Genomic DNA, 12,772 nt, shown 5'->3' on the forward strand with positions numbered 1-12,772 from the left:
TGAGCTATAACTTCACTTTCCTCAACTATTCTGATGGGAATACTTCCAAGTATTTAAATGAAAGGAACTGGCTCTGAATATGGAAGACCTACTTTATCAAAGAGAATTCTTGACTTTCAAGCACTTTAGTTACCCCTTACAATCTCCTCAGTTTAAAATACTGTTCACATGATTTGAAGAGCACCTATTAGATGAAAAGAGGGCTACTAAAAGCCTAAATTTGTGGAAGATCAATCACAGACCTCTGGGCATGGTACTCTAGGTCCTTCATAAAAGTGAGCAAGTGAAGCATCTTTTGAAATTGACCTTGTAGAGTCTTCTACGACCCTTTGAGGAACAAGGTACAAAAGATTCATGTTCCGAATGAATGGGAAGGTTGCATAGAATAAAAGCTTCAATTCTACATACAACTATCAAATTCAGAAAAAAAAAAAAAAAAAATACCATAGCCTAAAAGTGAAAAAAATCTACACCAGAGAAAGGCTGGTAAAACTCGAATCTAAAGGTGCACGCCTGTGCAGAGACCGGGAAGGTATGACGTTCACTGAGGGGTAGAAAATCCCTAATCATTCTTATTTCAAGGAGAAGCTGCTGGGTGTACAGTTACTTGGATAGTCTAAGGTTTTTTCCTTCCCTTTTTCTTATTTATTTCTGTATTTTGCAAATCAAGCAGTGCTCCTGCAATCCAGTGCCTAATGGAGCAGATGGCGGAGGTCTTAGACTCCGGAACAGCTATAGTGATGCTTCCGAATGCAAAACACCAAAGCGGATTTCACAGGCTGTGAATATGATTTGACTTTGATGGGAGCAAAACCTCTATTTTCGCTTAACATAAACCACACTGAAGGAAGGAACGTGTGAATGACACAAGCTAACTAAGAAAGAGGAGCGCATTAAATATTAGTCCTACACAGTGGTTAAAACAATTACTTGTTTCTGTCATTACAGCATGTATTATAATTGTACATAATTCTACCATTTTAAGCTTATATAAGATTTCATCGGAATAGCCCCCAAAGAAGCTAACACTGATGATGAGAGAAAACAAATAAAAAACTGCCTAAAGGCACTGTCCTGTACTGAATTGCGTCCCCCAAAAACATGTGTATCAGCTTGGTTAGGCCATGATTCCCAGTATTGTGTGGTTGTCCTCCATTTTGTGACTGTAATTTTATGTTGAAGAGGATTTGGGTGGGATTGTAACATCCTTACTAAGGTCACATCCCTGAGCCAATGTAAAAGTGAGTTTCCCTGGGGTGTGGCCTGCACCACCTTTTATCTTACAAGAGATAAAAGGGAGGTGAGCACGGGGGAAGGGACCTCATACCACCAAGAAAGCGGCACAGGGAGCAGAGCATGTCCTTTGGACCTGGGGTCCTTGTGCTGAGATCCTTGATCAGGGGAAGATTGATGAGAAGGACCTTCTTCCAGAGCCGACAGACAGAGAATGCTTTCCCCTGGAGCTAAATTTGGACCTGTAGCCTACTACAAGAGAGAAAATAAATCTCTTTGTTAAAGCCATTCACTCGTGACATTTCTGTTATAGCAGCACTAGGTGACTAAGACAGGCATCTTGATTTTCTAAGGTGGGGACTAATCACTGAAATGTATGTGGACCTACTTCTATGAAGCAGTAGGTCCAGAACACATCCTGTCAGGTATGTGGGCTTAACCCATGAACAGATACTGTGTGTAGTTAGAGCTGGTCATGTGTAGCTCATGGCATCCAGAGACGATGCCAGGCTCACACTTTGAGTCCTCCTCTTTCTCCAAGCAAGGTCCAGACTTTACCACAGATCACAGCATGTTTTGTGGAGAAGGAAGATGGGCCATATAGTCAGAGAGTGGCTCGTGGGGACAATGAATCACTCACCCTTCTGCTAATATATGAATGTTAGTGGAGAAAATTTATTGAGACCCATCAAAGTAGACTATACACAGAGAGTAATTTTAGGGTGAATAAAAACAGAAAGAATGCATAAATGGTAATAAGTCTCTAGAGGAAGATGTGAAAATCTCTATTTTCCACTTTATATGGCCAATTCACCTCTTGCTTCAGCTTCATTTACACATGGATATAAACTGGATATTAAAAGCAACAGACTATTCTCTCCCTTATAATCAGCAGATCTATCTCAGGAAAATATATGCTAGCCAGAAATGTAACGGGTGGGTAGCGCAGAATGTTACTCGTCTCCTACTATCTATTCTCCGTATCTTCCAGATGTTTTGGCTGCACACATGGTTTTCTACAATAAAGATTACATTTCCTAGGCTCCCTTATAGGTGGATGTACCATATCATTAAATTTTGGCCAATGGGATACAAGCAGAGGGATCTTGTATAACTTCTGGAAAATGTTCTTAAAGTTGAGGTACTGTTTAATTTCTTATCCAAACTGGAATACTTGAGAGTAAAAAGGAATGCTAAAATAATTAAAATTTTATACTTTTTGAAATGTGTATTTATTAACAATTGGTTTTGTTATCTTGATGGACTCATTAACTAATTCTATTAAAAAATTAATTAAAAACAAAATTTGAAAAGAAATAAAAATAACATATCCATATATATTAAAGCAAAATGAAAAAAAAACTTATATTGATCACTGAAATATTAAAAAATAAGTATTAAATAATAAGAAATATTAAAAAATAGAATAATTATTCTTGTTACATAGTCACATACTTTAATCCATTTCTTAGCTCTATCAGTCTCTAATATTGTGTCACTGGCATTTTTCTGAAGCATGTGTTTTTTAAAATATGGTATTTTAAAATAAACCTGCCAGAAATACTCTTCACAGTTGCATTTTATGGTTAATTAATTTGAACTTACTGATATCCTCAATGGATTCCTTTTTTAAAATTTTATTTATTTTGTTGTTGTTGAGAATATTCTTCAATGAATCCTTCTTAATAGATTATAATATTTTTAATTGAATTACTTGGTAAGCTCTGAGAAAATCTGCTACATGGAGGATATACTTAATTCTATTTTCTAATTTAAAAGTGTAAATATTCCAGCCCAAATATTTTTGCCTTCAACAGAGTACCTCTCTTTAATAAATATTTTTATAAGACAAAATTCTGAAATAAGTTATACCTATGATTCTTTTGAATGTTTGCCAAATTTAGATACTTCAGATTCTAGGCCTTCTCAATTTCATTTCATTCTTATACAAATATATAAAATTTATCCAAAATAGGAGCAACACCAAAAAATTCTTCTCACAAGGTGAGATATTCCAAATCATAATTATTGAATTGCAAATTTTAACCTTGTATAGCATTTGAGCTCTCAGGGTTTAATTTAATTAACCAAACATTATCTTGGTTTCATGAATAGATAGGAAAAAAAATCAAACAATTTTTAGAATAAACTTAAATGATTTAGTTGTTGGAAGTATCTGGTGGTGTGGAACTCAAACTGGATTATTTAACTGTTTCCAAACTTTTTCTTGCAATGGAGCCAGCATATTAAGGGGTACTGCTTTTTTTTCTACATGCTCATAAAAACTTGTAATTGAAAATGAGTGAAATTAATTTAGAAGAAGTCATTTAATCTAAATAAAAATTAAGCTTCACAAAGTGGTATGCATGTATGTACACCTTCTACAGATGCATGTGTAAATCATCATCTTCAGGTACTTTCTGCTTATAATCACTACTAAATTTTTAAGGAGATCCTGATGGTTTTTCAGCAGATTTAACTTTTCTTGTTCTCATGTGGTCACTGTTACTATTAGGCCTCCATCCAAAAACTCAAACCTATTGCTGTTGAGTCCATTCTGGCTCACAGCAGCCCTATAGGACAGAGTAGAGCTGCCCCATAGGGTTTCCAAGGCTGTAATCCTTATGGAAGCACACTGCCACATCTTTCTCCCATAGAGTGGCTGGTGGGTTTGAATAAGCAACCTTTTGGTTAGCAGCCAAGTGCTTAGCCACTGTGCCACCAGCGCTCCTTCAGGCCTCCTCAGTGGATGATAAATATCAACAAACATTTGGTGCGAGTTACACATTCATTACCAACTTTCTCAAGAAACAAAAATTAAGTCATTTTTAAGAATACGAAACATGTACTTTTTTTTATGAGCTTACCGCTGCCTAAAGGGTTTGTTGCAAAAACAAATAAGTGTTGCCAAACGATCAAACAGTTACAGATTTACACCATGCAAGCGTGTTCAGTCTACTGTACTCACTTTATAGTGAACTGAGCAGACTTGATTTCCCAAATATATTTCTCAGACACCTAAACTATAATTTCCTACATTTCCCACTGAGCTTATCAGTTGGAGCCTAGAAGCTTTGTGAATCTTGTAGGCCATGGCATGGGCCATGGTACAACTGGGTGATACATCAAAGGGTCGGCTGGGTCAGCAACATTAATTACTCCTCCCACTACCACCCAAAAGAGCAAAGAGTTGGCTGTCTCTGGATGTTTATGTCTGAGTGCACTCTGTTGTATTAGTAAGCATGCTCCATTCTGTCCTGACCTGAATGGTGTTAGTTATACTGTGTCTGAAAAAGGTTGGGTAAAGAGATGAGTTATTAGTAGTTGTCTTTCAGATTTAAAAACATATTAATATGAGAACTCTCTCCACTGTGCATGGGCCTCATACACTATCAGGCTACACTACATAAAAACTAAGGCAGAGGCTAGAAGTAGAAGCGGAGATGTATCAAACCTATTCTGGCTTATTCTAGTATAATTAAAATAATTACAAAATACTCTGTTAAAAAGTTGAAAGATCCAGGACAAATGCTAAATCAGATGGAATTCCAGGGCAACAGGCTAATATCCCTAACAAGCCAGAAAATACATTCTATCGACGTACTGACTGGAGTGAGGGCACGATGGCAGGTCAAGCCACCATACTGTGCCATGAGGTGGTAAAATAAGGATGGTAGAGCAGCAAGATAGGAGCCTCGGTCCCTGACTTTGTAGAATCACCATACCAACCTTGGATTGCCTACTTCAAAAATTTTTTACAAAAGGAAAAAAATTTCTATCTTTTTTAGGTCACTGTTTTCTTATAGTCAAACCTAATCCTAACTGATATTTACGTAATATCTCTACAACCTTTCTAGAAAGCAGCTTGACAATGTATATCAAGAACACTAAATATTTTTCAACCCTTTGATCCACTTCTAGGTATTTATCTTAAGGAAATAATCTGGAATGAGGAAAAAATGGTGTGTAAAAAAATGCTTAGTGTAATTATTTATGATCATAAAAATTCAGAAACAATCTGAAAGTCCAAAAATGAAGGAAGTGTTAATAAATGGTAATACACTGAATACTATATAGTCATTAGAAGGTTTATGAAAAATATTCATAGCATTAGAAAATGCCCACATCATAATATGAAGTAGGGGAAAAAAGGCAGGATAAAAAATAAAAGCAAAACTTATACATAATGAATTCTCATCTATGTGAAAAAAAATCTAGATACATAAAAGTATGAATGAACAACAAAAAAGACTAAAAGGAAATAAACATCAAAATATTAAATATTATCTCCGGATAGGGGGATTATAGGTAATATTTATATCTTCTTTAGTTTGAATATTTAAAACTATTCTATAATTAATATATAATTTCATCTATACTCAGAAAAAAAAATAGAAATGAATTTCAAAACTGTCTCAGCCTTTACCAGTTTGACCTAGTGGTGCTATGCCATCAGCAGCAGCAGCAGCAGCACAGATTTACTGAGCCTTTAGCTGTGGGGAGTTGTGGCAGCAGGGCGCACAGACCTCTGTGGCTCCAGTGGTCAACCAAGAGCCGCACCAGGGCCATCTAGACACAGCCAACCTCGGCCGGTTTTACCTTGGTGTTCTGCAGTAGAGCTAGTCCATTGCAGGCATTTGCTAGAAGGAAGTCTCCACTCAGGATTGCTATTTTATTTCCAAATTGCATATCTTTCAGTGGCCCATCAGAAGACTGCAATTCATTTAAATTTACTATCCCACGATGCACAAGGAGAGCAGTATGGATAAGTTCTGTGATCTCTGCCAAACTTCTTTGACTAAAACATAAAAGTAAGACGTTTCTTAGTGTAGAACAGAAAGTCAGTAGACCATTTTATCAATAATATCAGACTTCAGTTTTCAACAATAAAATATCTCATGGATTGTTATTATTATTTTTTAGATTATTCCTTTTTAATGAAGGTTTTAATAGAGGCCTCTTCATGAATAGTTTGGGATTTTTAAGCAGATCTTGATACCTTCCTTCTCTATAACACCCTCACTCTCTACCCCACGAGCCACCAGGATTCCTCTGAGAGAAGCTGGTCAGTGGAGGGCCATCCTCCACACTTCCATTCAGATACTTTGCTTTGGTTTGTCCATTTTCCTCTAACATTTCTACAAATTTTCCAGCACCCAAAGCTTCAGAAAAAAGGGTGGCAGACATTGCTAGTTCCTATTCATTCTTTCCTTCCTCTCACTACTAACATACCTTTGATTATATTTGGAGTGGCAATATACTGAGTTAAAAATAATTTACCTCCCCAGGGTCCCTTGGTGCTAGAGGGGATCTAGTGTAAACAGTCTGGCCAATGAAATGTAAGCAGGAGTCTACTAGGTGGGGATTCTGATAAAGCTACTGTCTTTCTGATATGAGAGGACAATCTCAGTTTGTGTTTACCTTTGGCTCTTTGGCCTCATCTCTTCTTCTTGTCTGGAAGACACAGTAAAGACTTAAGGACCCTAAAGCCCTAAAGAGGGTTCCCAACCTAAGGATGGTAGAGCAAAAAGAAAAGAGAAGGCCAGCCTCTGATAGCTTCTTTGAGGGGCTCCACCAACAGTGATGTGCCCACCTCTAGACTTCTTTATTATCTGAGATAAATAAATCCTGCACTATTTTAAGCCGCCATTTGCTAGAGTCCTGCTATATGAAATAAATTAATTACTAAGTTCCTGAAAGACATAATCGATAAAAACCATGCCACGAAAATGGAAATAAAAGACGTTTTACATTCATGTTTCTGTACCCCGGTTTTCTCACTTAATATTAACTCCTGGAGGTAGTTCTGCATCCTTTACAAATAAAAAGCCTACTTGTTCTATTTAACATCTCTACAGAGGTCTGTTGTACGCATGTGCCATACAACTTTTGCTGCTATAGGTTGAGTGATCAATACATTTCTGTTCAAAGAATTTTTAAGAATTAGCCTGTGTCACCTCTTCTGTGAAGTCTTCTCTCATTTCCCCAGAGTTAACCCCTTCTTCTGGGCTTGAAAGCATTTGAACACAGCTCCATCATTTACCATACTGTACTATAACTCTTTCTTTAGCCATCTATCTCCCCGCTACTCCTTCCCTCACTACACTGTAAATTATATACTCTATTTCCCTGGGTGCTTATAAATATTTGTTAAATGATTAACTCTTAGCAATAAATTTTATAAAAGCTACAGGAGGTTATATCATTTTTAGTTTAAAAAGGGAAGGAAACATACAAACTAAAAAAAAAAATCAGGCTTACAGAATCAGAGTTGGAAGTGACCCCAGATGTCACTTAGCCTCCAATGAGCCCCTTCCAGGAGGCAGGTCTGCTAATAAATAGTTTTAATCATTAGAAGTTGTTCCTTATATTAACTTGAAATCTCTCATTTCTTAAAGTGCTTTACATCAAAGTTGGTATTAAAAAAGTAGAAGGGCAATTATGTTCCACCACACAGGGAAGGGAGACAAAACTCAAATGACAGTGGGAGCCTTCTTTTTCATTCTATTTTTCCTTCTTCTTTCTCCTCACTTTCTTTCCTTTCACTTGAGAGGTCCAAAAAAATACACTAAGTACAGAGAATAATATAACAAATACATAATCTTCCACTTAGAAGTAACAAATATTTACATTTACTCATTTTTAACAGTTTTTAAAGATGCATTTTTTAAAACGCTTTTTATTTTGGGAATGTTCAAGTACATAAAAGTGAAAGGAACAGCAAAAAAGAATCTCTGTGAACCCATTACCCAGCTTCAACATTGTTAATCCACGGCTAACCTTGTCTCCTCTACCTCCCTCACTCCTCTTCCAGAACACTGGGAAGTAAACACCAGATGTTGTATCATTTCATCCGTAAATATTTCAAATACTTTAAAAAATTTCTCATAGTGATTATGGCTACCACTTGCTAAAATAATTGCTTTGAGCAATTAATTACTATATGCTTTATGTACTTTGGAAACTCTGGGAGTGTAGTGGTTAAGAGTTACCGGCTGCTAACCAAAAGGTTTGAATCTACCAGGTGCTCCTTGGAAATCCTGTGGGACAGTTCTATTATCTCCGGTAGGGTCAATGGGTTTTTTTTTTTTAATGTACTTTGTGTAAAGTATTTTTGCAAGCATAATAATAACTTCATTAACAGATTAATAATTAAAATCATTTGAAACTCACGACAGCTCTCTGCGGTAAGCATTATTATCTCCACTGCACAGAAGGGAGCTAGGCTGACAGAGGCTAAGTAACTTGCCCAAGTTCACATGGCTAGTCACTGCAGAGCTGGATTTAAGCCCAGGGCTCTCTAGTTCTAAAGCCCAGGTTCTTTGCATATCAATAGAAAACTAATAAAAATCCCAAACACAAAATATACAAACTTCAGATTTTTTTATAGCATTAAAATGGTAGGCAATCATTTCATTTGAATCCCAGAAGTTTTTCTAAAAAACTGAAAATCTGATTTTTATGTTCTTATGGGAAGAATAAACTTGAAAATTACAAAGAAATTTTTGAAAAATAAGAGGTCTGTCATTCCAGATTTTAAAACTTATTATAAAGCTACTACAGGGGAAAGAAAAAAACAAAGCTGTAGTAATACCACAAGAACAGACTAATAGATAAGTGGAATGGAACTTAGAAAGATAGCCAAATATATTTAGAAAATTAAGTTTATGGCAAAGATAACATTTCAAATCATTAGGGAAAAGGTAAATTATTCTTACAAATGGTGCTGGGGCAACTGGGTATCAATTAAGTGGGAAAAAAAGTTAGATCCCTACTTTATACTATAGCTAAAAACATATTTAGATGGATGAAAGATCTAAATTTGAGAAGCAAACTATAAATCTTTGGAGCTATGTTCATCAGTTTGCCACAGTTTCTACTACTTATACACATTCACGTAAACAGCCCAACCCTTGAAGGCAACCACTTAAAAAATTTTCCCTGATACACTGTTGGCTTTTTAAATTGGTAAGACCGTTTAGGAAAGTATGGTACCTGTTAAAATATAAAATGTACGTATCATTTCACCCATGATATCCTACCGAAATAATACCATGATTGTATACACACCCACAAACGTGTGTGTATAAGAGCATACATTACATGGTTTCATATTAGTGATAAAAAGGATACAACCTAAATGTTCATGAACACAGAACAATACTAAGTAGCGATTAAAAAGAATGTAGTAGCTTTTTATCTACGAACTCGGAAGGTTGTCTATGATATTTTGGTAAGTGTAAAAAATAAGCAAAAGAACGTAAACTCCACGAGGGCTCAGATTTTTGTCTTTTTTTTCTCCCATGGCTGTATCCCCAGTACCTAGGTCAGTGCCTAGCACACAGCGGGCATGGAAATATTTGTTAGATGAATGAAGAACATGAGTTGAATTCTGAGAATAAACAAAAGAAAAAGAAGAAAGAAGTTTTAAAAAGGGCAGGTAGGCAGACAAGAAAGGCAGATGTTGAGATTACAAACTTTTTATTAGCATTTTGTTTTTAATATTTAAACTCTTTAAAGTTGTAGGCGCAGAACAAGCAAAGATTTGGAGATGAGTATGGGATATTTGTAGGAGTCCCTGCGTTGTACAAACAGTTAAGTGTTCAGTTACTAATGGAAAGGTTGGAGGTTCGAACCCACTGAGAGAGATGACTCGGAAGAAGGGCCTGGTAATCTATTTCTGAAAGGTCACGGCCATGAAAACCCTATGAAGTGCAATTCTACCCTGTAACACATGGGGTCGACATGAGTAGGTACTAACTTGATGGGAACCAGTATGGGATGTTGTGGGATAGCAGTAAGTGAGCCCGTCTAATACACAGGAGAACACAGATAAGGCTAGAAGCATGGACTAAGAGCACCTTGAATACTGAACTACAAAGAGTTCAGGCTTTCTTAATCATAATCAAGCTTGGGCATTAAAAGTGATCCCTGGGTAAAGAAAATGGTTTACACTCAGCCACCAACTGAAACGTTGGCAGTTGGAACCCACCCAGTGGCCGTGGAAGAAAGACCTGGCAAAACACTTTCATAAAGATTACAGCCAAGAAAACCCCATGGAGCTCAGTAACACCTTGGGTTGCCATGAGTTGGAACTGACTTTATGGTAAGAGGTTTTTTTTGGCACATTATGAAAATGCTCTGATGAAAATCAGTATTTTAAAAAATGGAATATGCCACTATAAACTAAGATGTGCAGAATAGGGAGAGATGGCTGTCAAGAAGACCAGGTTACTGCGACATGATTTCAGAGAATTTTAGTTTACAGGGCCCAGGAGGCCAACTAGCACAAGCTCCCACTCATGAAAGGCATCCAACTTCTGTTTGACTATTTTCAGTGACAAGGAGCTGATGGTATTATAAAGAAACCTATTCTGTTAAGATAGCTTTGTAACAAATTTATTTCTGGTTTTATATCACTATTTGCCATTCTGTAACTGTCACAATGTTGTTCTTTTGTGATGTGATTAGAATGTGGATTCTACGGTGACAATAGAGATGGATAGGGAGTGACATAAGATAATTTGATGGAAGGAGTGTCAAGATTGGTGTGTGACTAGGTATGGAAGACAAATTAAAGATGCTTTTTAGATGTGGGGCTGAAGTGACTGTAAAATAGTAGTAGAAATAAGGCAGGCAGGAGGATGAAGAAACCATCAGGTCCATAGCTCCTTTGCTGAAAACCCTCCAGTGGCTCAAGGCCCTCCCTATCTCTCTCAAGGGTAAAAGCTAAAGTCCCTACAATGGTCTCCAAAGTTGAACACAATCAACCACAGCTACCCTACTTTGGTTAACCTTTCTGACTTCATTCTCTACTCTTTCCTCCACGTTCACTCCTTTTCAGCTTACTAGCGTCCTTGTTGTTCCTTAAACATATCAAGCCTGTTCTTGTCTCAGGATCTTTGTACTTCTTTCCTCTGCCTGGATCACTCTTCCTTTATATCCCTGCAAGGTTTAGTCATTCATCTCCTCTAAGTCTCTGCAAAAATGCACCATATCAGTGAGACCTTCTCTGACCACTCCACTTACAGTAACAACCTGCCCATCCTCACTGACATTCCCTACCCCTGTCTTGTTTTTTTCCTTCTCCATAGCACTTAACTGCCACCTGACATACTAGCTATTTTGCTTGCTTATTTTTTGTTTCTCTCCCCATGGAATGTAAGTTCCATAAAGGCAAAGAACGGAGTGGCGGAAGCAGACAAGAGCAAAAGAATTTCTAAAACATATATCAAAAATATCAAGCTTAAGAGGTAGAAAATAGGCATATAAACTACAATAAAAAGGGGGAAAAAATGCTGTGTAAACTCATACCAAAGAATCTTTCATGTTGAAAATCTTTAATTTTATGTATCAAATATTAATTTTTTATAAGTAGGCCAGACCCAAAGTCCCAAGAAATTCACTCAAGCTGTAATAATTAGAAAAAACATAAGAATTTCCCTATTTTGCCATTTGTTCATGTTGATAACCTAAGTTAAAATGGGACTTTTAGTTATGGGTTTGCCACACAACATTGAAAACTAATCTTACTCCATTCCTGGATTTGGCGATGAGAATTCTGATTTTAAAAAAGGGTGATGAAAACAAAAATCTCAACCATTGAAAGTGAAATGCCAAAGCTCTAGGCAGGAATAATGGTGACCTCCAAGCAGTGATCAAGTCACAGATTCAAAGGCTAACAAGAATGACGAGACAGACCCTGAGCAACATCACTGAAGTATGGAAGTCTCTTAGAAAAGCTCACCTGGCCTTCCAGGTCAGAGTACACAGAAAAGAGGCAGGAAATAAAAGAGATTAGATACTTAGCTCTATGTTAGAATCTTGCCATGCCATGTAAATACAAGGTCTGGAAGTGAGCAAGAAAAAAACAGACAAAAATTCTTAAGTAGTACTTCAATAAAAATCCTTAAAACAAAATTCTTCCGTATTCAGTACTGTAGTTTAGAACTACTGGCAGTGCAACAGAAACATAAGCTTAAAATAATCACAGCTTCACACAAAAATTTATTATCTCTATTTACTTCCAAAAAAGAAAGCCCAGTATTGATGTGTTCTGTAATTAATTCTCCCTACACACACCAACCAATCTATAAAGACCTAAGCTGCCATCGGTGGTAGGAGTCACACTTGAGAAAGCAGAGGGATGCTGGGACTCAGCAAGGAGTCACCATATTACCACCAGAAATCAGTCAACCAAAAAGAAATTTGTATTGTATTTCTCCTTTACACATGAACATAATAAAGTTGTGCTTAGTGATTAACTAAAATGCCTACGAAACTAATTAAGCACAACCGAGCCTAGTAACTTACTATCTTCAGAACACTTTAACAAACATTATTTTAATAACTCAGACATAAACTTGACACTGTCAACATATAATTATCCTGTACGTCAACCAGATGCTAATTATGAGGAGGGTGAGAAGTAGCTAACTAATAGTATCTGGTTTCTGGAAACAGTTTAAGCTGGGCTGTTTTCTGCCAGTGAAGCAGAGTCTATCTAGGCATCCTTATTTAGGTCTCTAAAAGTATTTTT

General features: G+C 36.6%; 1 protein-coding gene across 10 annotated transcripts in view; it reads right to left on the bottom strand.

The window, feature by feature from the left end:
* PDSS2 (decaprenyl diphosphate synthase subunit 2) overlaps positions 1–12,772 on the bottom strand; it is a 302,828-nt gene that overhangs the window by 129,201 nt on the left and 160,855 nt on the right. For all 10 annotated transcript variants that reach the window (XR_007518904.1, XM_049898045.1, XM_049898407.1 and 7 more), the window contains exon 3: positions 5,833–6,031. Coding sequence is in view for 9 of the 10 variants with exons in the window: in XM_049898045.1 (XP_049754002.1) it covers positions 5,833–6,031 (199 nt within the window). In the remaining variant the exon portion in view is untranslated. The remainder of the gene's footprint in view (positions 1–5,832; positions 6,032–12,772) is intronic.

The sequence above is a fragment of the Elephas maximus genome, chromosome 1, assembly GCF_024166365.1.
Source record: "Elephas maximus indicus isolate mEleMax1 chromosome 1, mEleMax1 primary haplotype, whole genome shotgun sequence".
Classification (NCBI taxonomy): domain Eukaryota; kingdom Metazoa; phylum Chordata; class Mammalia; order Proboscidea; family Elephantidae; genus Elephas; species Elephas maximus.